At 43.3% G+C, this 27140-nt stretch overlaps 1 protein-coding gene across 9 annotated transcripts in view; it reads left to right on the top strand.

The window, feature by feature from the left end:
• Nucleotides 1-21485, top strand: part of LOC309793091 (Golgi apparatus membrane protein TVP23 homolog B) — a 29011-nt gene extending 7526 nt beyond the window's left edge. For 5 of the 9 annotated variants that reach the window (XM_082603326.1, XM_082603327.1, XM_082603325.1 and 2 more), the window contains 4 exons: nucleotides 1198-1287; nucleotides 2692-2823; nucleotides 7250-7378; nucleotides 8817-10064. In XM_082603326.1, the coding sequence (XP_082459452.1) occupies nucleotides 1198-1287; nucleotides 2692-2823; nucleotides 7250-7378; nucleotides 8817-8843 (378 nt within the window). In that variant the 3' untranslated portion in view covers nucleotides 8844-10064. The other 4 variants (XR_014291873.1, XR_014291872.1, XR_014291875.1 and 1 more) reach the window with 4 other exon arrangements.
• The last annotated feature ends 5655 nt before the right edge of the window (nucleotides 21486-27140 follow it).

Below are 27140 nucleotides of genomic sequence, written 5' to 3' on the forward strand. Positions count from 1 at the left end.
AAACTTTTGAAACGTGTCTAAAGCTGAATTCAGAAGAAAAACAATAGACAAAAGTCTTTTATTAGAGGTCTAGAAGTTTCAAAAACAAAAATAATAAGCTTGAGAGAAATTCGGAAAATAAACTAATAATGACAAAAACAGGAAGTAAAGAATTGGAAAATGGGAAAATGGAGGAGTTTGAGACTATTCTAAGAGCTGTTATTTGAAAGTGCCACTAAAATACACCTCTGGCTGTTCTCGGTCTTCTTTGCCAGCTCTTCTCTTTTACTTAGCCTTTGATTGGTAACGTTTCTACAAAATGAAGTTTGGTCTCTAAGGCTCCTCTTCCTCTCTTCTGTTTTCCTTTCGTTATGTTAGGAAAGCTATCAAAGCAGTTTGTTACATTAGTAAGAGGGAAAGAGCTTGGTGCATTTCAAGTACTGAATGAAGGTCAGTGCCTATAACCGTAGCCTTCGTTTGGGCTGCTGTACGGAATACCAGAGACTGGGTGGCTTACAAACAATAGGAATTTATTTTTCCAAGTCCTGGAGGCTGGAAATCCAAGGTCAGGGTGCCAGCATGGTCAGCCTCTGGTGAGGGCCCTTCTCCGGTTCCAGACTGCTGACGTCTCGTATCCTCACATGACTGAGAGCAGAGAGAGGGTGAAAGCTGTCTCTTGACTCTTACGAGGACACTAATCCCATTCACAAAGGCTCCGCCCCCATGGCCTCATCTAATCCTAATCACCTCCCAGAGGCCCCCTCTTGATACCATCACTTGGTGATGGGGTGGGGGCAGAGTTTCAATCCATGAATTTGGGGGGACACAGTATTCAGTCCATAACCTTTTTTAGAGGTGCATAGTTATAAAGTATATTACTGTGATCAGGATATATAGGAAAAAGTAGGTCCCAGTAGCTAAAGAGCAAGGGGTTTAGAAACACATTAGGGAACTGGAGGAAGGACAAGAGTTCGTGAGGGAAAAGAAGGGTAATGTTTATGGGTGTGCTGACCCTGTCACCTCTGCCCCTGTGGGGCCTGCCATTGCCATTTTATTTACTCTTTTGTCCAGGCCTGGTACGTAGTGGTCATTAACTGGATATTATGGTGGGAAAGTTGATGATTTCTTGTTTGTGAACTGTTACACTAAGATACGATGTTATGGTAGACCTGTAAATAATGTTTTTAAAATGTGTGTGCATATATTAATCTTTACCAGAATGTCACAGGTAGACTAATGGTTGGCCTGCGCTGGTGGAATCATATTGATGAAGATGGAAAAAGCCATTGGGTGTTTGAGTCCAGGAAGGTAAACTGCCTTTGTTTTTTTTTTGAGCGTCATTCAGAAAATTATGTGTAGGGCTTCCCTGGTGGCGCAGTGGTTGAGAGTCCGCCGGCCGATGCAGGGGATGCGGGTTCGTGCCCCGGTCCGAGAATATCCCACATGCCACGGAGTGGCTGGGCCCGTGAGCCATGGCCGCTGAGCCTGCGCGTCCGGAGCCTGTGCTCTGCAGCGGGAGAGGCCACAACAGTGAGAGGCCCGCGTACCGCCAAAAAAAAAAAAAAAAGTGTAGATACATTTGAGTATTTAAGGGTCAATTACCTAAACACTTCAGATGCATCTACACATAAGGGACCGCCCCAGATCGCTTGGCATGGTATAGCACAGAACCAGATGGCCTTCTAAACTTGCCTTGCGTTTCTCTAGTTCCGACTGGAAACAGGGCGTGTCCAGGAAAGAACCCTGAGAGGGCTTGGGCTCAGGGTTTATGCCGTGTGCTTAGCTGCCTCCCAGGGGATTGCTGCTGAAGGGTCTCTGTTTGTGACCCTCAGCCCTGTGTGCCTTGCCTAGTGTAGCTCCCTCCAGTGGCTCCCTCTGTCCTTGCCCCCGGGGTCCTCCATTCGTGCGCAGGAGAAAGAGGAGGTTTGCAGCTGGATAGAAAATCTGAGTTAAGCAGAGAGCAGTCTGTTCTTCAGGCTGTGCCTTCAGAAGCCCTAGGGGACCTTGCTCTGTTTTGGGTTAGCCTGCTTATCTGTAGTGGAAATCAGTTTGGGAGCCAGAGGACAAAATTCCTGGAGACAGCACCAATTAAATTGCTTGCCTCTGCTTGTTAGGCCCTGACTAGGACTCCTCAGAAAACAGCATTGTGCTCAGTGAGCCCATAGTCCTTTATATTATAAAATCTACCTTGGAAACCACTCAGCACCCTTTTAAATTCCTGGGTGTTGCTGAGACATTCTGGTCATTATCCGGAATCCCTTGACTGCATTTCTTCCTGTGGACCCTGACTTGACCTTTTAGTCTCCAGGATGATCATAGCCTTGATTTCCTGAATCCTCACCTAAGAAGGCATCTTTCAAAGCTTGCTTATGAATAATCAGTATAAGTGCAAGAAGGATTGACTAGAAACCTATCAGAGGCCACTCTTACTGTCTTGGGTGATGACAGACTGTCCACTCTGCCCTGAAAATGAAACATTCTCGATTTAAAACAAAGTGTGTTAAGACCAGTTCCAAAATTACAGTAGTGGTAGATCTACTGTTTTGTTTGAGGGAGATTGTGGGGCGAGGGGTAGGAGTTCTGACTTGGGACTTGGGTTGTCTGTATTAATTTATTTGAATTTGAGGGTAAGGGGTTTTTCATTAAAAATGTTAAACTTTTTGCTGATAAATATCACAGAACATTGGTTATTAAATTCATGTTCTTTTGTAGGCCTCTCCTCAAGACAGTAAAACAGTTTCAGAGGCTGAATCAAGAATCTTCTGGTTAGGACTCATTGCCTGTCCGGTGCTGTGGGTAATATTTGCCTTTAGTGCCCTCTTCTCCTTCAGAGTGAAGTGGTTGGTGAGTATCAGTGTGGAGCTATCAGTAACCCACTAAGGTGGCTGATGGACAATCATAATAAGCAACCACCTGTGTTAACCTCAGGGACCCATCTTGAATAGGCAGCTTCATCATGTATTTCCCAAGTTTGGTTTCTCAACTCTGCTTTTCTCTAAGTACAGAGAGCAGAGTCCTGTGAAAGACTCCATCTCACCAGTTCTCCAAGTGCTTAGCAGAATTTGATTTAGCCCATCTTGTTCAGTGATTACCACATTTATCACATAATCTTTTCGGTTGGGGATGGTCAGTGTACTCCAAACGTGCTTAACTTGGTTTGGAACTAACAGAGTGGTCTTTTCTGAAAATACTGGTTGGTAACCTGTTCTGGTTACCTATTGCAACAGTCATCTTATGATCTCTTGCAGTTTCACTGGTTCAGAAGTTTGGGAAGGGCTTGTCTGGAAAGTTCTGGCTTGGGATCTTTTGTACTTGTGGTCAGACAGTGGCTGGGGGCTGGTGAGGCTTCTCCTCTTTATGGGGTCCCATGGCCTCTTAACACGGTCTTTCCACATTGCTGGTTGGGGCTTCATTACAGTCTGGTGGCCTCATGGCAGTTAGACTTGGAGGGTCACAGCTTACTTGGAGGGTCACAGCTCCAGTTGAGAGTGTTTTAGCTCACAAGGTGTATTACCTTGTACAACTGTATTAGTTTGCTAGGGCAGCCATAACAAAGTATCACACACTGGGTGGCTTAAACAACAGAAATTTATTTTCTCCCAATTCTGGAGGTCTGTCTCTTTGGCTTGTTGACTGTCTTCTCCCGGTGTCTTCACGTGGTCTTCCCTCTGTACATGTCTGTGTCCTAATCTCCTCTGCTTATAAGCGCACCTATCATATTGGATTAGGGCCCACCCTAGTGACCTTATTTTTCCTTAATTCTTTAAAGACCCTGTTTCCAAATACAGTCACATTGTGGGGTCCTGGGATTATATATATATATATATGTAAACATATACATTTTGGGGGAACAAAGTTCAGCCCATGACAACCACCTAGCCTCAGAAGTCACAGCATCACTTTTGGCACCCGTCCACATTCAGGAGAATGGAAATTAGGCTCTACAGCTTGATGGGGGAGTAAGAAGATTCTAGAAGAAAGAGCATGTGGAGGTACAGTTGCCACCATCTTTGGAAAATATAATCTGTCACTTAGCCCAAACTGTCTTATTCTTTTAATAATTGATTTTATCTCACTTAATACTTATTGGTATCAGATGTATTTTGGCCTTAATTGTGTTTTTTTCCCCTGTTTTTAATATTTCCTTGTCTAGTTCGCTGTATAGGTTCTCTTTTCCTTTGTGCATACACATACCTAAATACTTTCCCTTTTGAGATTTGGAAGGTTTATTTTCTGTTTTTAGTTTTTCTAGTAGTTATCTGTATCACATAACCCTCTTTCATGCATTTCATGTATCATACCTTCTTTCATGAATTAAGAAATGTATTTAATGTCTTAATTTCCTGCTGTGAAAGATGTAAAGTTAAAATTCATGCCTTCTCCCACCTTTCCTCCCTCCTTCCACTTCTGGATTTTTGTTGGTTGTAGTCTTACTTTAGTTATTTTAAGTAATATACTTACTCCTGTTTATTGACTTAGAGACTGTTTAGAAAGGGAATGAAATAAACACTCTTATATTCCCTCTTATGTTTCTTCCCTTTCTATGCCTGAGCTTTCTTTGTTCCAGTATTATTTTTGTTGTCGAGGTTTATAACAATTACCTTTTGAAACGATATTTGTTACTGGTTGTTCAGTCTTTGATCTACTTCTAAATAAATTGATTCAGTCCTTTTATTGCAACTTCTCCTTTACCTCTTGGTTGGCTGAATTTCATTGTTGGGTGATGTTTTTCAAAAAACTTGTGGGTATTATTTTCCTTTGGCTCTGTCATGTTTAAGAATATGAGCCTGTTGACTTTATTCTTGAATAAACTTTTCTTTTTTCTTTTCTTTCTGAATAAACTCTTTATGCTTGAATAAATTCTTTATTTCTTCATTCTTGAGAAAAGATTCTTTATTCTTGAATAAAGAATTGGCTAAGTTAATATTCTTGGGTCACAACTTTTTTCTCTCACCATTTAGAAGACATTACTTACTCATTTTCTAATATTGAATATTGTAGAGAAATCTGAGGCCTGGCTTACTTAACCTCCATGTAAGGGAGTGAATTATTTTTCTCCCTGGACAAATAATTTTTGTTAATCATTCTTGAAGTTTTAAAATAGCATACATAACCAGATTGTCTTTGTGTTTATCTTTCTGTATTGCTTTTTCTGGAAACTGTGTGCCCCTCTAATATACAGGCCCAGGTTTTGCTTTGAATCAGGAAAATTATCTTCTGTTCTCTTTACATTTATTTATGTTCTGTTTTTTTGGTGTCTCTAATTCTGAGGTACCAGTTACCTCTGTGTTGGATCATTTTTATCTGTTCTCATCTACTATCTTAAATGCTTTCGTCTCTCTCATCTTTTTCCTTTCTGGTTATTCACTCAGCACATCTTTTTAAAAGAGTCTGCCATACACCAGAGCTGTCCTGGGCACTGGGGATATGATTAAGGGCCTGATAAACAAGATGACCGCTCCAATAGCACCACTTTCTAGCGGAGCAGAGTGTAGACAGATAGTAAATAAGGGTTGTTAGAAAGGTGATCCAAGGTAACAGAGTGGAGGGTGCCAGGGAGAGCTGAGTGGGCTGCTTTAGCAAGGGCTTCTCTGCGTTTCCTGAGCTCTGCCAGCTCTGTCTTCAACTCCTTCTGGTGTCTTGTCTTACCTTCATTCTCTTTGAATTCTTATCTTTAGGTTCTTCTGTAGGGTGACATATGCTTCAGGAATGCTGTTATTTTGGTGGACTCTGTTTCTTTTTAGAATCGATTCTTCATCTGCCTTTTGCATACTGTGCTCCTTTCTTCTTTTTGTTTTTTGCTGTGGTTCTGCGTAGCTGCCTTTCCCTGTTCCCCTCCCCATTTTGCTCCTGTTCGCAGTGGCAGCTCTGTCCAGACCTTCTCTTTATGTTGGTTTCGTGTGGGTGAGTTCTCCTTGCCTGCCTTCCTTGTTGTCTGAGACATCTGGGCTCTGCTGTGAGCTGCGGTTTGGTTGACTGAAGGCGCAGGTGTGAGGAGGGGACCACAGCCCTGCCGCCGGCTGCCTTGCCCGGGTTCCTTCCCTTACGCAGTGGAGTTCTTGTTGCTCTGTCGTGGTTCTGCCCTCCTGCTTTAGATCGTTTGTGAGCCCCTGGAGCCTTCACCTCTCTCTGGGGAGGCAGCCCAGTCTTTCTGTGGCAGTGTTTCCCCTTCCCTAAAGCAGAGCGGGGAGGGGGGGTGAAAGGTGGTTTGGGCTCCTGTTTTAAGACCACAGGGCAGGAAGGGGGCATCCCGTCCCTCAAGCTTCCCCACCCACTGTTCTCTGTGGTGATGGGCTTGATGACCGTTGGTCCTCCTGCCTACGCAGACCATTTGCTTATTCTAGAACAGGGCTTGGCAAACTGTGGCCTGCAGGCCAAATCTGGCCTTATGCCTGTTTTTGTAAATTTTTGTTGGAACACAGCCTTGCCTGTTTGTTTACATATTGCCTGTGGCTGCTCTGGGGCTAGAATGGGAGAGTTGAGTATTTGCAACAGAGACCATATGGCCTGCAGAGCCTAAAATATTTATTATCTGACCCTTTACACAAAAGCTTTGTAGAATATTTAACCGTGGGATCCCCTCATGTTGTTCTAATTAACTTTTCTTTAATAATATTTAAATAGTAGGCTTGTGTTTCTTATTCTCAGTCCTTAGCAGTCTTAGTGGGGTCACCTATAGGACTGTGGCCACAAGGAAAAAACAACTCTGCTGAAGTGCATTTCTTCCTAGTGCTGTGTCCCCCTCTGCGCCCTTCCCCCCATCTCCTTGTCACAGAAGGCAAACCCCTGTTGGTTGCTACCTTGAGGCACCGGTTTGCTTTCTTAGACGCCAGGTGTTGCCCACACATTAGCATAGAGCAGAGACTCAGCTCTTTGTGCTTTCAGTGTGTTGAACTTGATCTATCTCTTGACCATTCTTTTGGAATTCTTAAGGAAATAGTTGACATTTGAGCCCCTTCTGAGTCTCATTTACTTTTTTTATATCTTTACTCACAGAACCATGGAAAATATTAGAGAATGGTCCCCCCACTGCACCCCCGGGGCTGGCACAGAGCATGTGTGTTGATGGGTGCTTGTTGGGTGGTGCAGGGTGCGTATTGGACGGGTCTGCCCTGGGAGGGAGGGTGCACGGGAGTCTCACAGCCACAACCCCTCTTCACAGAGCTTCCTCTTCCTGCTCTTTGCCGAGACAGTCTCCGCGTATTGTTTATGGCAGAGAGACGGTCAGTCAATGTCAGGCCCGTAACTGTTGGTTATTCCTCTCTCCCAGGCGGTGGTTATCATGGGTGTGGTGCTGCAAGGGGCCAACCTGTATGGCTACATCAGGTGCAAAGTGGGCAGCAGGAAGAATTTAACCAGCATGGCTACATCGTACCTTGGAAAGCAGTTTTTAAGACAAGTAAGTGTTTTCTGGATGTCAGGGTAATTTGGATGCGGCCAGTGACTAATGCAGTGATGATTTCTAACTCTTGTAGAGTTTAATTTCTATGAAGTACTTTAAAAAAAAGTCTTTAAAGGGGCATACTTATTTAAGTATGACATCATGATGATAAAGTTATTTTAATTTCTCTTTGGAGGCTTATAGGGCATTCCAGAAATGTATTGTCAGTATCCTGAAATTATTTTAAAACCAGAGGGATAAATGTTCATTGATAATAACTTTTGTTTTTAATTAGCTGAAGTTCAGTTGCTTTCCATTACTTCCGGTGGCTCTAAATGAACAGTTTTGAAGAATGTATCAATATATTGTATGGTTTTAGGCTTTATAGTAAGAACAAGTTAGAAGCATAATAAGACCGTATTGTTAAAGATTGTTTTAAAGTACTCGGTTTGTTTTTGAAGAATGTATAGGTTTTACTATAGTTCCCCGATATGAACATTTAAATCGGAGTTTTCCATGGGGTAAGTGGTATTCATAGGTAAATAGGAATTGGTAAAACCTTTGGGAAATTGATTAGGTCTTTGTATGAGTGATGTCTCGTGTTTGTGTTCATGCAGTAGGTTGGGCAGGTAACGTTATACAGGACACTTACGGGTTCTCAACCTTAGACATGCATCAGAATCTCCTGGAGGGCTAGAGCACAGATTGTGGGATCCTACCCCCAAAGTTTCTTATTTAGTTGCCCTGGGGCCGGGTCTCATAGGTCACGTGTTTGCAGGTTCCCAGGTGGTACCAGGTTGGAACCAGGTGGAACCAGGTTGCTGGTTAAAGGATTACATTTGTGACTAAAGCCCTGAGAGGCTAAGTGACTTCTCAGGAACATACAGAAACAAAAGGGTGCAAAGCTAGGGCTTAACTCAGCTCTCTTGCAATCCAGTGCCGTTTCCTGTACAGTTTCTCTTATATAAAAGTTAAGAAGTAGGGAAAATGAGGATTCTTGTAGGGACATGACTCTCCTCCTGAGGGTTTTTGCAGAGTCCCAGTATACCTTTGCTGGGTAAGGTCCACCTCATGGTAATTGTCAAGTGTGTGCTTAATAGGTTTTTTTTCCCTTACGGTTACCAGCATTCAGGTGAAATTGAACCTTGAGCTTGACATACATGGACAGGGTCAGTAGACTTTCATGGCACTTGGTGATGCTCTGCTAAAATGAGAGTGACTTGCTGGACATCTGGGTGGACCCGTTGCTTTACTTCTCTAGCATGACAGTAATTTTTAACGTAATTGGGCCATGGGATGCCAGGTAATGTAGTAGCTGGCTGTGCTGGCAATTACAAAATGTTTTCCTAGTGCTTTAAATCTGGTATGTTAAGTAAAATAGCTTTTAGTGTTAAGGAGTTGTTTCTCTTGCAAGTAAAATAGCTTTTAGTGTTAAGGAGTTGTTTCTCTTTTGCAGACCACTGGAGACGATCAGACCTCCTGAAGAGAGTGAGGGAGCCTGCGTGTTCTTTCCATCGGGAACAACTGAAGGGGGGTCTTGACTGTGAACCTTTAGAACTCAGTACCTATTGCAAAGAGGAGTGTTGGGTTTGTTTTTCCATTTTAAAGTTTACTTTAAAAAAAAAAGAGAAGTAGTTTTCATATTAAGTTTTTACTTTCTAGCATATGGGGCTTGAAGGTGTAGCTAGAAACATTGTTAACATTTGGTTCATGGTGTACATATGTGTATGCACAAAGTCGTGTAAGATCCATGTGTCTTAAATTAACAAAGTGTTTGTGTTCATGCCCATATGGAATGGAGACCTTTGCATTTTGATCCACAGAACAAGGAGTATGTTCCTAGTCTATCTCAAAACTCTCTGTGTTTACATACTATTTCTGTAGATTATTTTAGGTTTTGCTTCCATGGTAAGAGTGAGCACTTTGGCTTATATAGAGAGTTAGAAATAATTGTTAATTTTACACTTAATATATATGATGAAACTTCATGATGAAACTTCTTATCCTAGGCATTTACAGGCAGGTAAAAACCAAATTTGGGCTATTGGTGTTAACTAGTTTCTAAAATTTTGTTATTTTTATTTGTAATGAGTCACGTACTTAAGGCCCAGTTAATATAAAAGGAATTTTCATAGTTTATGTTCATGGGATACGTAGGCATTGCTGCTGTTCTATTTATTTTTGGGGAAAGATAGCCAGATTTTACTTTGGAACCTTCCAGAAGCTCTTCAGTGGTCCTTGGCCTAATGAAATCTATCTTTTACCACTGAAAGAGTATTATTCTTATGTCATAGTGAGAATAATCATTTCAATACTTGGCATTGTAAATGCCTAAAAGACGTTTTATTTTACGAATCTATTTTTTTCTTGCTATAATGGGGATATCGTAAATCATGTATTTGTATTAATGGTATTTCTTAAAACAATATATGTAACAATCCGCAAACTGTTGTAGGCATCTGTAAATTCTGTTGTAGGTACTGTAAATTTTGTTTTAATCGGCAGATAGGTTATTTTGTGATTGTATTTATACATTGTTAAAAATTTTTTGAAGGTGTTTTGTTTAATTGAATGTATCTTATTGGCGTGATAGCTTTGAAGGTGCATAACTTTATATTTGTATAAAACTCTACTGCTTACAAAGCACTTTGACACTTGTAATCTCATTTGATCCTCACGACAAGCCTGTTATGTGTGATGCCGGTTTATAGGTGACGAAACAGGACTTCAGGTTATTGACTGACTTGCCCAAGGAGACACTGATTACAGGAAGACCCATCAGGACATATTACTGATTTTAGAGGAAATATTTGTCTCTAAATGTCCTTTCCTTTCGTACGAATCATTAATTTACTAAGTCATTAATTTGGTAAGTGCTTGTTTCCCATTTTATTTATACTTGTCTGGTGAGGAAAGTGGATGCTGTGTAAATGTTTTTATTTAACCTGAAAGATCTGGTGTCAGTCTGTAGAGCTGAGAGTCTCATGGTGGGGGGGTTGCTCTTGAGGTAACTATTGTTATTTGAGGCTGCAATCCTAAACCAAATATGAATTGAATTTTGGAATATGCACGTGGCAGGACCTACTGTTTATCCCCCAATATTCATTTTTCCCTTCTATTCATTTCCCACTTATTAGCCAGGACATGGCAACAAAGACAGTTTTTCCCAGATTTTCTTGCTGCACCTTGGCTACGCTTCCAGGAAGTATTCTTAGAAGGCCGGCATGCGCGTCCCCTCCCCTTTTCACCCCTCTTAGCTGAAATGTTGACAGAATAGATGGCGCTTGAACAGCTGTCTTGGACGATGGGGTGGAAGCCTTATTTTGAGAACAGCAGAGAAATAAGGTAGAGATTGAGTTCCCTCTGATGGGGCCAGCAACCCTGAACTGCCTGTCTGAATTTTTAAACGAGAAACAAACTTCTGTCTTGTTTAAGTGTTATTGCTTTGGTTTTTCTGTTGCTACAGCCTAAGTGAATTCTTATCAATACAGTATATTTTCAGCAGCCCCCATAATTGTTTCCATTAGTATAGTATTTGAGATGTAATAGTTCATCAAATACATATTTGCTCTTTTCTCTGTGAGGTAATTAAGCTAATATTATAGATGCTACCAAGTCCAGCTGTTCCAGATGCTGTTGCTGTGTAAAAATTCACCCCAAAACTTAGCAGTGTAAAACAGTCATTTTCTTATGCTTACACAAGCTGTGGGTCAGGAATTTGGGTGGAGCTTAGTGGGGACAGCTTTCCTCTGCTGCACAGTCTGGGGCTCGGCTGAGAGATTTGAAGGCTGGGTTTTGCACATTGGCCAGGAGGCAGGAAACATCTGGGGGCATCTTCACGGGTCTGGAGATTGATGGTGGCTGTCAGCTGAACCTCAGCCAGGTTGCTGGTTGGAACACCCACATTTGTGACCTCTGGGTCGTCTCTCTGTGGAGGCTCATCTGGGCTTCTTCACAGCCTGGTAGCTGGGGTCTAAGACAGGCTTCCCCAGGGAGCCAGAGAAGTGTGTGACGTTTTTATGACTAGTCTCGGGGTTCACATAGTGTCACTTCTGCCATACTCTGGTTGAAGCAGCCACTAAGGTCCCCCTGAGTTCACGGGGAGGGGACAAAGCAGCCATCTTTGGAAAGTAAAATCTGCCACACATAGTCCTCTCAAGACTGGAAAACTACTTGAAGAGACCGAGGGTAGCAGGTGTTGCTTTCTTTTTTATCTTCCCTGGTCAGCCTTGAGCACAGGTGAACTGACTGAGTGGTGCAATTAAAATGAAAGTAACATTGCATTCTGTAGCCCCCAGTGTGCCTGTTGTTTGGCCCACAGCTCTGAAACACAGGCAAGGGTGTGTGTGGTTGTGTGGAGGTGATGGCACAGTAAGTCCACCATGGTGTCCCTACTGTGGTCCTTTAAATTTGTAAAACTCTTCAGAGCTCATTCAGAGTTCCTTTATGTCTATTACCTTATTTGATATCCCCCCATAACCTCTAGAAGGAGGAGAGATCATGAATAACCTCATGTTACAGATGAATAGCTAAGACGGAGAAAAGTAAAATAATTTACTGACGATTGCATGTAGTAGAGACAGTGATGCTCCCCCAGTATTCCCTTTGTTCTCCTGTACTTCCCACCAGCTCCCTAATTAATTGAAGCTATGAGATCAGTTATGGCCCGTGTGATGTGAGTGAAGGTGACCTGCATCGCTTTTGGGTGAGGAAGGTGAAACTGATGTGAGAGTCTCTAATCTTTCTTCCCTTCTGTGGCAGCCAGTGGTGCTCGAGATGGTGCCTCGGCCAGCCGGGTCCCTGGGTGGCTTGTAGAGCAGAATCCCCCACCTGCTCCTGTTGGACGAATGGCGTAAGTGAGCAATAAACTTTTGGTGTGTGAAGTCACTTGATTTCCTGGTTAATTTGTTTCCATAACATAACACAACGTAATAGCCTCTTCTGACGAATATAGGTGCACAACTGACAAGTAATACTCAGAAAACTTTTAAGTCCTAATTCAGTAATTCCTCCACTGTTCCATGCTATTTCCTTTTGCAAGGAAATAAATTGGAATCTGGTCCCTTAGTGCAGCATCACCAATTCTAATCAGAACAGACAGGTGAAGTTGACCAGGTGAAAATTCAACTAGGAGAGTCCACCTCCATCTAAAGGGACAGGAGCTTCTCATTTCCAGCCACTTGTTGCCACTCAGGAGTGTGGTTCCTGTGTTGCTAGGGTTTTCAGTTTTTTAAGAGGAATGGAAAATCTGGATGTTTATATGAAATCTGATCTTTTAATGTTTATAAATTAAATTTTAAAAGAAAACAAACGTGAAGTCAAACTGAGTATGTTTGCAGGTCAGGTTCAGCTGTGCTAACTTTCGTGGCAGTGCAGTGATGTTCAAATTAGTTGAGCTCTTTCTTCTAAGTCTTGTGTCAAAGCTGAATATCTATAATGAGCAAAGCAGAGCTGCTCTAGAGGAAACAGGTTTGGAGGTTCTGGAATCACCTGCTCAGCCCTAACTACCATTTTCCAAGGAGCCCCCGAGCCACTGTTTGCTGCAAACCACTGCTGGGAAGGTGAAACCAAAGTCTGCCTGGTTTTGAGGAACACCTTCTCAAATCATATGTCACATACATTTTCAATTAAAAATAAAGTTGAAATAATATCAAATTCTTGTGAGAAGCAGGAAACATTCCTTAAAACCTTAATATTGTTATTCTAAAAGGAAAAGAGCAATCCTGTCACTTCCTGAAGAAGTTAAATTTAGTGCCAAGAAAAAATGTAGTCTTATATATAACTTTTCCCCACTACGATTAATTAAAAAATAATAATTAAAGCAGTCATGGTCAGAAAACCGAAGGGCTACAAAGAAATGCAAGTCTTATCCCACTCTCAGTTCTGCTCCCCAGAAGCAAACATCTTCAGCTGCTGCAGGTTTTGTATTTTGGGGTATTTACTTCCATACTAAATAAAATGCTTATTGTTTGTACAGTGTTTCTTGACTTATCAACTTTCTATAGTAGCTGTTGGCTTCCTGCTAAGAAAAATGAAGATTTAACTCAAACCCCTCCCCCTCATATAGTTTGAGCACTTTTTTTTCCCCCTACTTGATTGTAACATTAAAGGCTTAACATAAACCTCCATTTCTTATTCCTTAAGTTATCTGATGTTTAACTGTTTTCTTTATTAGTAATTTGTTCAACTGCAAGTAACAGGAAATTCCACAAATAATAGTGGCTTAAACAAAAAAAGGGTTTGTGTGTTTCTCTACAAAGGAAGTCTAAAAGTGGGCACTTGCTGGTGTTGATGCAGTTACTAAACGGTTCCTCAGCTGGTTTTTGTCCCCATGCTCATTGCCTCAGGGTCACAAGATGACTGTCACAGCTGAAGATGACTCATCTGTTTATAAGTAAGGAAGGAGAGTGGAGGTTCCCGTCCTATCTATTCCCTTTTAGCAGAAAAGCAAAAGGTTTCTCAGAAACCACTGTAGACTTTTGCTTCTGCTTGCTTACATCTCATTGGCCAAAGTGGTGTCACCCAGGTGTACGGAAGTCTGGAAAAGCAGGTATGAAGGTGGGCACATGGCTGCCTTGAGTAAAAGTGAGGTTTTGTTAGGGGAGAAGGGAGAAAGGGACATTGGGTAGGAAACTGGCAGCGCCCACCACATACTTCTCATGGGGGCTTTATGTAGAGGGCACTGGCTGCTGCTGTGGCACCGTTTCTACAGTAAATAAATAGCCTTGGATCTGGACGGCCTTTTTAAAGCCAACTTTTGATGCAAAACCATTAAAGCACTATTTGGTGAAATAGTTCTGTGAGGGCGTAGGCTGCTGTACTGTTACGTATATATTCTTACTTTAATGTGATTTGGGGGTTGGATTTAGGATATTTAGAGCCTACACCCTCAAGAGTTCTCTTGAGGTGGTGCCACCCCCAAGGGAGGGTGTTTTTGTAAATGTGTTAATCATTGGTTAGCACGATAATTGGTTATTTTAGTGGGCGGAGGCTAGGGATGCCTGGAGCTTGTAGTGCATAGGACAGTCCTGTACAACCCCAAATTGTCCTACATCTCTATAGCTTCCATGTGTCCCATGAAAATTATGTACGTGACAGTCCTGCTATAAAGAGAAAGGAAAAGCAACCCCTGACAGCTGTCAGCTGGAGGCTGACCTGGCCCTTACAGCTAGGCTCTGGTGTTCTCTTTGAACATGAGTAATTCTCTACGACACCAACATCTGACAAGGCTGCCCTGTGACCATGAGGCAGCAAGACAAAAATGAGGATGCTTTGTAGTCATGTTGGAGCATAGAAACAAAAATACCGTGCAAACCACAAAACATGAGCAAACACCCCCTCTCCTGGCTTATGCGGAGACTGCTGCTGCTCTGCTGAGTGTGGTCTTAGACCACTCTGTTCTCCCTACCACCTAGATGAAAATTACCAAGATACCTACTCAGAATTGCTTTCTGAAAGCACCCAATCTGGAGTAAAACTATGGTTCATGGAACCCTGCTTGAAATCCCCTATCACAGGCCCAAATTCTCTGATAAGCCCGTCCTAGCACCCTTGTACTGAGACACCCCATGGTGTGTGGTCTTCCTTGTGCAAATAAATCCACTTTGGTTCAACCACAGTTCTGTTCCGCATGGTCTCTAGCTGGTGAGCATTGACACTGATTAATAATTATCTGAGCGTAGACTGTAAGTCCTTTTTTGTTGCAGACTTGCAACACTTGACTTACCCAAAAACGCAACTATCAAGTAAAGGAAGGTTGTACTCTTTCAGTACCTTACCAAGAGTGTCTCACCAGTTTGAAAACTGTCACCAGTTTTCATGTCAGTGTTGCTCATGGCATTTGAATTGCAAGTTAAAACCACTGCAGCTGCATTAGTCTGCTTTGTAGTGGCCACGTATACAGGAATTATATGTATATTTGCAAGCAACCGACTATGTGTCACATGCATGTGCAGGATTTGCATGCCCAGGAAAGACCCGAAAAGGCCCTAATCTCTCATCTCTAGATGGTCTTGAGGCTCTGCACAGACAGGAAATAAAGGCTTAGGTAGAGTTGTAAACTTCTGGAGTGTTGAAGGTGTGTCCCAATACACATGAGCCCCTCAGCAAAAGGCAGAAGACTTATTTCAGGTGCTTAAGGAAATATCTGCCTGATTATTAGCTGAAGATGAAGCTAACTGAGTAGAGATTTCAGTGGCTACACATGACAAAGAGTACGGATTTACAGAATTAGTTCTGGAAAGTCACTAAAAAACCTGCAGCCACCACCACAATAAGCATTAAAGGGAAGGGGCCACAAATCTGGTTTCCAGAGTCGCCACCTTGTATTACTGAAATCCTCCAGTTTTCAACAACAAAAAATTATAAGACATGCAAAGAAACAAGACAATGGCTCGTACACAGGAAAAATTCAACAGAAACCTTCCCTGAGGAAGCCCAGACTTTAAATCAGCTGTCATATATGTTCAGAGAGCTAAGAGAGACTTTGGGCAAATAACTAAAAGAAAGTAGGAAAATGAGCTATGAACAAAATGCAAATATCAGTAGATTAAAAATAGAAAGGAAGCAAATAGAAACCTTTGGAACTGAAAATGGTAACTGACATGAAAAATTCACTAGAGAAGTTCAACAGATGAAAGAGAACAATTGAAAATAGGACAATTGAAATAATGCAGTTTGAGGAGCAGAAAGAAAGAATGAAGAGTGAATATAGCCTAAGGGACCTGTGGGACCATCAAACATACCAACATATATGTTATGGGAGTCCCAGGAGACAAGAGAAAGGCAGAAAGAATATTTGAAGAATTAATGGCTGGAGACTTCCCAAATTTCATGAAAGACTTGGAAAAAAAAAAAACAACCCTACATTAATCTGCACTTTCAAGAAGTGCAACAAATTCTAAGGATAAATTCAAAAGAGATCCACATCTAAACACATCATAGTTGAATTGTCAAAAGCCAGTGACAGAATATTGAAAGCAGCAAGAGAAAACAATCCATCACATATAAAGGATGCTCAATAAGATTAAAAGCTTGCTTCTCATCAAACCATGAGGTCAGGTGACACATTCAACATAGACTTTAAGACAGAATTGTTACAAGCGACAAGGACATTACATACTGATAAAAGGGTCAATCCATCAGGAAGACATAACAATTATAAACATATATGCACTTGACAATAGAGGTCCAAAATGCATGAAGCAAAAGGTCAGAGGATTGAAGAGAGAAATAAAAAACTCACTAATCATTATTACTAGTGGTTCACTATTAATAATTTAATGATTAAGTGAGATAATCCGTATAAAATATTCAGCATAGTCCCAAGCATATGGTAAGCACTCCGTAATGGTACCATACTCAGAAAGGAAAACAGAGTTGCTTAGCTAGTTAAAGGTAGAGCAGTCAGGAGGTCTAACCCCTGGTTGAGTGGCCTCCTTATGATTTAGATTCCCATCCAATATGTGGCATGGAGAATTCAAATGGAGAAAAGCCATCAGTTGCAGGAAAGAATGCTGATTATTTTTTATTTTGCTTAGAACAAGTTAGAGATTGTAAGATTATAAGCTGGTAACTTACTGTAGTGTTCATTTACAATTTATTTTCTATTCAGAGCACATCTTGCTATTTATGTTTTTCAGATAGTTGTTGAAATCCAACAATGCTATGGACCAGTCTTCACGGTAAACATTTCTTTTAGGATTTTCGCCTTTCCCTGCGCGCCCTTTTCCTCTTTTGCTTGTAACTTGTGCGTTGTCCACTAGATGGCAATACACCAACATAAAATGAAAAGGAAACAGCCATACTGTAGCATCTTATTTACTCAATTTAGTGGGAAATGATAGTTTTCCTGGAAAATTAGCCTGCAAGTAGTGGGTTAGGACTAAATCCATGCTTCCTATTGTAGAATAAATTAAAACCAGTGCTGATGAATGAATAGATGCTGAACGACTAAGTACAATCATATATTTAGTGCTTACAATGTACCAGACCCTGAGATAGGTCTACATACAGGATATGTGTCTGCTTTCCTCATATCACCACCCCCTCCCTCCATTGAACAGATGGGGACTCTGAGGCTTGGAGGGTCAGTAGCTTTCCCAGGGTCACACAAACTAGAGAGAGATGAAGCCAGGACTGGTCAGTGGCAGGGGAAGATGATGAGTTTGAATTTAAGATATGCTGGGTTTGAAGCCAGTGGTCACATCCAAGTACCAGAATGCAATGGAAGCATGGAATTCTACCTTAGGATTGGGCAGAAGCTATGAATTTAAGAGGCATCTCTGCAGAGCAGAGTTGAAGTTGTAACAACATATGCGGGCTGTTTTGAGCAGAGTGTCTGTTGAAGAAACAGCTGAAGTGTAATCCCCAAGGAGAAGGTGATGGCAGAGGGTTAGGGGGACGAGCACTGGTGGCAGACAGTCCTCCTGAGTTGAAGTCCTGGCTTCACACTTCCTAGCGGCGTGTTCTTGGGCGAGACAGGTGACCTCTTTGACCCCTTGCATTAACCTCAGGAGGAAGATGCTATCTCCATTTTACAGGTGAGGAAACTGAGGCTTGCAGAGCATAAGAATTGACCCAAGGTCATGGTGCATCTAGTGCATGATGGCTCTAAGATTCAGATCTGGAGAGTCCGACTTAGGCTCACACTGTTAAGTACTGCATGTGATGCTCCCCCAATCAGCGTGCGTAGGACACTGGCTAGTAATACCTTGTGTATGTGTGAGTCTCCTTGTACCAGTCAGAGGAACAGACCAGTAGGAGATATAAATGTAAATTATATCTATAGATCTATATATTTACATCTTATGGATATATTCCTTGAAATAAATTCTCTCTCCATATCTATATCTACCTACCTAGTGCATGTACACAGACACACAGACACACACACACACACACATTTATTTCAAGGAATTGGCTTATGCAGCTGTGGGAGCTGGCCAGGCCTGGTCAGTGTGGTAGAACAGCAGGCTGGGACTCTTGGTGAGTAGCTGATGTTTTGGTCTTGAGCCAGGTTTCTTCTTCTTCTGGAAACTCAGTTTTGCTCTTAAGGCCTTTTAACTAATTGGATGAGGCCGATCCACATTATCAAGGGTAATCTCTTTTACTTAAAGTCAGCAGATTGCGGATGTTGACCACATCTACAAAATACTGTCACAGCAACACCTGGATTAGCGTTTGATTAAAGACCTGGGTGCTGTAGTCTGGCCAACTTGACATCTAAAACTAACCATCACTCTTCTCCAAGCGGTCTGCAAACGCTGTGACAGCACGAGGCTCTCTTTCTTGCTGGCCAGTGCCAGGCACCCAGCGGCACCCAACAAACCTGATTTGAGTGTGTACTGACGGTCCAGCAGCCTGGGCGGAAGTGAACTTTCAACTGTAGACCTGGAGAGGTACAGATTTTCAGTGTCTTGAGTCATATGTTACTTCCTTTGGAGCCCCCTGGATTGAGCAGCAAGAAATGACGATGAAGTAACGGTCGTTGCCAGCTGGGGCCATGAGCAGGGCTGCTGCCACCACTAAGAGCTGGGTGGGGGTCCTTGTAGAATGCTGGGTGTACACTATCTCTGTGTTTAGGTTTCTGCTGGCACCTGTTTCCAGCCATTGATGCTATTTGTCGGGATGAAGGCACAAAGTTTTTTAAGCAGCACAACCTGTGAGGTTAGGTAAGAGTGGATAACTGTGGATCTATGAGTGCCTATGGTCACTGAAAGACCAGCCCTGCATGCATCCTTCTGAGGCCTGGCAGCCTCTTCTGATAAAATATGGAGACAGGATAGCGGATGCCACCCAGATGGTGGAAGCATCCACCAAAAATTAGGCTAAAAATGCAGTCCTTCAGGGAGCCTTCTTGGGCATCGGTTTCATACCTCCCACCACTTCAGAGAGAATGGCATCACCTCTTACTTGAAGAGCATTTAAACACATCTTGGAACACTTGCTCACCTTCTCCTCTTTCTTCTCTGGGATCTCGTCATGCTGCCCTCCTAGAAGCATGGACGCATCCCTTCGTTAGCTGTATCTACAGAAGTAACCTGATGACAACCAAATTCATCTTGATACCCTAAGCCCTAGGACAGAGGTGGGCTGTGGCAGATGCTACTCAAGACCTGTACAGATTTCAGAAAGCTTTTTAAAAAACGGGGGTTTTTTAAACCGTGGAGGCAGAATACCTGCCAGGACTGAGTTGTGTCGCCTCCCTGGCTCCCCCATTTCTATGTCAAAGCCCTAACCACTGTGACTATTGGGAGGTGGAGCTTTTTGGAGGTAACTAAGGTAAAATGAGGTCAGAAGGGTGGGTCTTAATCTAATAGGATTGGTGGCCTTACAAGAACAGGAAGAGAGAGATCTCTCCATGTGTACATGCCAAGGAAAGGCCATGTGAGGACACAGTGGCCATCTGCAAGCCCAGAAGAGAGCTGTCATCAGAAGCTGAATACGTTGGCACTTTGATCTTGGACTTCCAGCCTCCAGAACTGTGAGGAATGAATTTCTGTTGTTTAAGCCACCTCATCTATGGTATTTTCTTATGATAGCCCAAGCTGCCACTGCAATACTAATCATAACGAATTGTAATATTTTAAAGCTTGTCTCATAGAGGATGTGAAATGAGCCAGAGAAGCATCAAGGAAGGAAACTTCCTTGAAGTCTTTTCCAACTCCTAGAAGAAAACAGGGAAAGGGCATTCTAAGTCAAAAGAATTACTTGTGCAGGAGCGTGGAGCATAGCATGCAGATGCTTGGGCATGTGCATGCACGCACACACACCACTCTGTGCTACAGCCATGAGAGATACCTCATTGTTCTTCAGATGTGCAAGGCTTTGTTTAGCAAGACATCTTTTAAATATTCTGGATATTTATCCCTTGTCCATGACATGTGTTCTGTAACTTCAATTTTAACTTGGTTTAGGATGTTTTTTGGCATAACAGCTTTAAAATACTATGTAGCCAATTTGTCAGCCTTTCCTTTTATGACTTGATTTTTCAGTATTCATTTAAAACACTTGTTCCTTAAGCAGTGCATAGTGGTACTCTATATTTTCTTTTAAAATGACAATGTGGCTTTTCATATTTAGCTTTTTTAATAATCCAGAATGTATTTTGGTATAAGTGTGAGGCAGGGATCTCTTTTTATCTTTCCCCAGGTAGACAGTCAGTTGTCTCAGCACCTTGTACAAAACAGATTTTTCTCTCTGATTGTAATGCTGCTTATGTCAAATATCAAGTTTGCCATATGCACAGCTCTATTTTTCTTATTTATTTGGAAGGGTGCTTTATATATTCTGGATACTAATCCTTTACCATTGATATATGTTGCAAATGTTTCATCTCATTTTGAAATTCTGATCAACAGAAGTTTTTACTTTTAATGTTGAAATTATCAATTTTTAATGGTTTCTTTTTTATGTATCATATTTGGGAATCTTTTTCTTACCCTAAGGATATAAAGATATTCTCCTAAAAGTTTTGTAACTTTGTCTTTAACCTTTATGTGTTTAAGCCTCTAAGATGAACTTTTTTTGTATGGTATGAGATAGAGATCCATAGTAAATTGTATTATTTTTAAACAGTTCTTCCTTTCCTCTATGCCCTTGCCATGGCTCACTGTGGGCAGAATATACTCCACTTTCTGACTGTCTTTGAACTTAACCATGTGACTCGCTTTGGTGAATGGAATGTGAGCAGATATAATGTGTGCCCCAGCCAACAAGAGACTTTAAGTGTGCTATGTGGTTTGGCTTACTTACCCTCTTGGGTTCCTTACCTGCAACATGAGAAGTGCATGTCCCAGGTCCCCTCTTCTCCTCCAGCCTGGCTCAGAGAATGAGAGACAGCTGGAGCAGACTTGACTCTGAACTGTTAGATGTCACAGCTGGCATACAGACCTATATGTGCGTGGGAAAGAAATGTTGTTTGTTGTAAGCCACTGAGATCTTGGGGCATGTTTGTTATACAGCATCATTGCAGCAACCTGGCTGACTAACACTAGATTTAATTTATTTTTATTTTCAATATGGATAACCAATTATTGAAATATCCATCCTTACCACGTTGATCTCCAGTACCAACTCTGCCATAAATTAAATTTCTGCACGCATGTGGGTCTGCTTCTGGAATCTCTTTTCAGTTCCAATTCTCTATTTGAGTACTTACTTTACCATTTTTAAATATATTTAATTGGGTTTGATTTTATATTTCACTAATTTATTTTTAAAATTTATTTAAAAAATGAATTTATTTGTTTATTTTTGGCTGCATTGGGTCTTAATTGCTGCATGTGGGCTTCCTCTAGTTGCGGTGAGTGGGGGCTTCTCTTGTTGCGGAGCACGGGCTCTAGGTGCGCGAGCTTCAGTAGTTGTAGAATGCAGCCTCAGCAGTTGTGGCTTGTGGGCTCTAGAGAGCAGGCTCAGTCGTTGTGGCGCATGGGCTTAGTTGCTCTGCAGCATGTGGGATCTTCCCGGACCAAGGCTCAAACCCATGTCCCCTGCATTGGCAGGAGGATTCTTAACCACTGCACCACCAGGGAAGTCCTTATTTTATTTTTAACTTAATATTTTACTGAGGTATAGTTGATGTACAATATTGTATAGGTTTATATAAATGGAGTTTAACCTTTAAAAGTTGTGAATCACTATACTGTACACATGTGACTTATATAATATTGTACATCAACTATACTTCAGTAAAAAAGGTTATACTCCATTTATAGTTATTACAAAATGTTGGCTAGATTCCCTGTGCTGTGCAGTATATCCTTGTAGATTATTTATTTTATACATAGTAGTTTGTACCTCTTAATCCCCTACCCCTATCTTGCCCCTCCCCACTTCCCTCTCCCCACTGGTAACCACTAGTTTGTTTCCCATATCTGTGAGTCTGTTTCTTTTTTGTTATGTTCACCAGTTTGTTTTATTTTTTAGATTCCACATGTAAGTGATATCATACAGTATTTGCCTGACCCTGACTTATTTCACTTAGCATGATATCCTCCAAGTCCAACCATGTTGTTGTTGATTTTATATTTTAAAAGAATATTTTTCATCCACGTTCATGAGTGAGACTGATCTGAAATTTTTCTTTTTCAAATTGTCCTGTCGGGCCTCCCTGGTGGCGCAGTGGTTGAGAGTCCATCTGCCGATGCAGGGGACACGGGTTCGTGCCCCAGTCTGGGAGGATCCCATATGCCGTGGAGCGGCTGGGCCCGTGAGCCATGGCCGCTGGGCCTGCGCGTCCGGAGCCTGTGCTCCGCAGCGGGAGAGGCCACAGCAGTGAGGGGCCCGCGTACCGCAAAAAAAAAAAAAAAAAAAAATTGTCCTGTTGAGTTTTGATATCAAGGGTATGATTGCCTTGTAAAGTGAGCTGGCAGGCATTCCCTTGTTCCCTATATCATCCACTTCTTTAACACTGGAATTATTGTTTCCTTAATAGTTGGTGATACATTGGAAGAACAGCCTGAGCCTTGTGTTTTCTTTGTGGGAAGGCATCAAGGTCACATTACCCTCAAAATCAGTTTGGGAATATTTCTTTCCTTTGGAACAGTTTGTGCAAAATGTGAATTATCCATTCCTCGAATGTTAATAGAAACTGCCTCTGAAACTCTAGGTAGGGTGATTGTGTGTGTGTGTGTGTGTGTTAAATTCCTAATTTGATTACTTTTATTGTTATTAGTCTGTTCAGGCTGCTTTTCTTGGGTCTGTCTGTTCTTTATATATTTTTAAGAGAGTTGTCCCTTTTGCCCAGTTTTGAAACATGGGAGTGAAAACATGATCAGGCCGGAGTTTTAGAAAGATCTCTTGGTCAGGTAGAGTCACAGGCACTAGAAAGCACACATTTCCCATTTACACTTTAATTTTAGGTATGTGTTTGGGAGGCTGGGACTTAGAGGGAGGAGCTCTGGCTGTATCTAACTTGTTCCCACCCCCGTCAGTGTCCAGGTTCTCTCCTTGTGGGTGTGGAGCTCCATCACTTTTAACCTTGCTAATCCCTTCAGGCCTGGTTTCCTCATCTGAAAAATGGAGGTAATAATACCCACCTCACAGAATTGTGAGAATTAAGTGATAACATATATGCCAGCACCTGGTAATACATAGTATAGATTCAGACATAAAAAACCCTTTGGAGAGCTCCCGGACCAGACATTCTGATGGGACTCTCAATTGGATGGATCTCTAAAAACATGCAGAAATAACTCTCAAAATCACAAATATATGTTGTGGGGACTTCCATGATGTGGTAACAAGGACTGGACTTAACCTCCCACTGTAAACAATTGGAAAGCTGAACAAGATACATAAAATAACTTTTTTCTCCCAGGCATTGGACAACAGGTGGTGCACAATTGTGGTGCCTGAGAAAAGGGATAACAATGAAGTGAGCCTTGTAACCTGGGCTTTCTGCCTGGAGGCAATTTGACACCAGGATCAGGGAGGAGGAGCCCAGAGAGAGGCAGGCAGCCACCTTGAGTTGTGAGATCAAAGAAGATCCAAAGAAGCCAGCCCAGGGTAAGTTAGGTGATCTGAGAAAACCAGGTCACCTGGAAAACAGGGCAAGTCCTGGGACTGCTTAACTGGGAGCAGGAAAGGCGCTGACCTCAGATGAATGGTGTTCTTCATGCTGTGTATGGCCCTGGAAGACGAATCAGGACGGTTGGATGGAAATTAGGAAAAGAGGTTTGGGCCAAGCCCAAGGAAACACTTTCTAGTAGTCGTGGTTGATTGGGTTGGAGCGGCTGCCGGGCCCGGCTGGGCTGATGAAGGGACTGGGCAGCGTGCCAGGTTGTTGCCAAAGGTCGTTTTGCAGGGGGTAGGGGCTGGGCTAAATGCTGTGCAGGGCCTAGTCTCGAGGTTGATTATAGTTTGGTTTTGATAGCCTGGCTTCTGTAAGAGGCAGGTGACAACTGACTGTTTTTAAAGCCTATTGAGAAAACTGAAAGTCCCTGAAAACCCCACCCCATAAAAAAAACAGAGCAGTTTTCCCTATGCATCATTTGTATTTATATTTTTATTTGATTTCTCACCTCCATGTGTTTCTCCTTGAAGGCAGGGACCATGTCACATCTATGTTTTCATGTCCCCCTCCCCTCCCCTCCCGGGAATAAGCCCCCTGGGTACCAGGCGCTTTCTCAATACCTGAGCGTAGGGGCTTGGCCTGAGGAAGGGCTGGCAAACGTGCACCTTGTGTGCTGCCCTTCCTCCTGTGCCCCCGGCGGACATTGTTAGTCAAGCATGGAGTTCTTTTCCACTGAGCTCAGCCTCAGCCATGGTTCTAGACTGTTGCTTCTAATTAATTAGAATTAGTGCTGACAGTGTTTAACTATCTGCCATCCTGGGGCTGAAGGAATGCTTAGGATTCAAAAAGCACAGTAATATCCTGTCCTGGTCACAGTCTATGTTTTTCACCAGCTGTCATCTGCTTTCCAGTACGTGGGCACAGCCGGCATGCTGGTGGTCTGGCTGAGAGCCAGGGGGACATTTTGGGGGCACTGAATGCTAGGAACGCCTTGGGGCTGATGGAATGAAAAGGCTTTGGAACTTGGATGGGATATTGATATAGTGTCCAGGGTTGCAACCATGTAGGGTAGGAGTGGGGACTTGATCACATCTCTGAACCCCTTATTTTGGGGGTGGAGCCTGATGCAATATTGGCCTCCCACTTCGGACTGTGAGCACCTGCAGATGTTCCTCTTGGCTGAGGATCATTTCAGCCTAATTTGCGCTGCAGTAGAAAGAGGACAGGTGTGAGACTCAGCTCTGAGCTCGTGTTCTCTCTCTCTGCCACTTACCAGGTGAGCAGCCTGGCTTCCACCTCTTTAAGGAGGAGGTGACAACATCACCTGATAGTTGTTTGGAGATTTAATGAGAAAAACTAGGTAATGTGTCAAGCACACAGTGGATATTAAAAAAAAAAAAAAAAATGGCCAGCACGAACATACTGTTCACTGTGTGCCGTGTGCTGCTCTGTGAGGTACAATGAACGCATGGATTAATTCAGTCAATGCTCATAATATGCTGTGAGGTTCTGTAAGTATCATCCTAACTTGATAAGATGAGGAAACTGAGGCTCAGAGCAGTTGGTTCTACCCAGGGTCACACAGCTGGCATTTGGTAGAAACAGGGTTCTGACCCGGAGCCTGTGCCCTTAGCTGCCACTCCCCGTGTCGCCAGCGTGGCCACCAACACGTATATGTTGGCCACCAGCTCCGTGCGAGATGCTGTGTTAGGTGCTGGGTGGACAAATATTAATAAGATACATTTGGGAATGAGTGAACGGGGACGTGAAATCGAGTAGGACACAGTTTGGGGGCCACGGAAAGCTTGTAATCAGTGTGGGGTGATGGGATGGGGCAGGAAAGGAGGGTCCCACGGAAATGACCGGCACTCAGTAACCTTCCAGAAATCTCTGCAGGTAGATTATTAGATAGGCACTCTAGTTTACAGAGCCGCCTGTTCTGAGTTTGCTGGGTGTGAACTGACTCACCGGGGCTTGGTCAGCCCTTGGTGATCGGACCCTGCTGCGTTTCTGAACCTGCACCCCTAGGGTGAGATACTGCGTGCCCACCTCGCCAGGCGGCCTGAGGTGGGCAGGCACGCAGGCTCGTCTAGTCCAAGCTTTATGCCCAGACTGGTGTCCTTACAAGAAGAGGAGATTAGGACGCAGACACACGCAGAGGGACGACCAGGTGAGGACACAGGCAGAAGGCGGCATCTAAGCGCCCAGGAGCGAGGCCTCAGGAGAAACCAGCCCTGCCGGCACCTTGATCTCAGAGTCCTCCAGACTGTGAGGAAGTCAGGGCCTTGTCTGAGCTGCCCGGCCTGTGGTGCTTTGTTACGGGGTCCTGAGCCCACTCCGACACTAACCATTTTCCATCTCACCTCTCACACCAGCTTCCAGACCCCTGGGGTTCCCTCAACAAGCACCTCCCGGCTTTCTTCTCTGTTCCTGCTGTTGTCTCTGCTCTGGCGCCCTGCTGTGGCGGCCCCGAGCTCACTGTGTCTGGAACCTGCAATCTGCCCTGGAGACGAGAGACTCCAGAGCAAGGGAGATACTGATGAAAGATGGGATTTAGGATAATTACAGTCTCAACCCCTTGGTGTGCCGTTCAGAGGCCTGTCTTCTATTACCTGGCCTTTCTGGATTCTGGTTCTCCACAAGCAAAAATGATTTTAAAAAATACTCCATGATTTCTCTCCTCTGAACCCAAGTGACTCTGGTAACATTTTGTCATAAAAGTCACATCCAGCGTAGTAGCCGTTGTCTCGCTGCTCAGGCCCAGTACCCCAGGGAGGCCTCCCGAGTGGAGAAATGCTGCTGCTCTGGGTGGCAAGTCCTCCACAGAGCCTGGCGCTGTGCCCCGTTCACCCAGGTGCTGGTTCTGGGTCAGGCCCCCCAGGAAGGATACCGAGATGATGATTCTCCTGCAAGCCTTGTGCTCCTGGTTCCCGCACAGCAGTGGGAGGAGCAGGGTGGAGAGGGTGTGGTTTTGGGCTGAGTCCCTGAGGGATAGCTTCAGCCTGTTTCTGAAGGGGAACCCTGGAGTGTCAGCTGGGCCTTTGTAAGTTCTGAGTGCGTCTCTGGGAGCAAAGAGCAAGGGAGCCGGGCTCTCTGGGCTCCTACCCATCAAACGCTGGCCATGGGCCACACCCAGCGGGGGTTGGAGGCTCCCCGCCATTTCTGGCTGGTTCTGGAAGAGCCGCTCCAGTAGCCCAAGGGCAGCTGTCCAAAAAAGACTTGCATCTGTGAGCTCTTGGAAAGAAAAAGCCCCCTGAAGCCAGG

The sequence above is a fragment of the Mesoplodon mirus genome (assembly GCF_964341445.2).
Source record: "Mesoplodon mirus genome assembly, chromosome: 18".
NCBI classification, from domain to species: Eukaryota; Metazoa; Chordata; class Mammalia; order Artiodactyla; family Ziphiidae; genus Mesoplodon; species Mesoplodon mirus.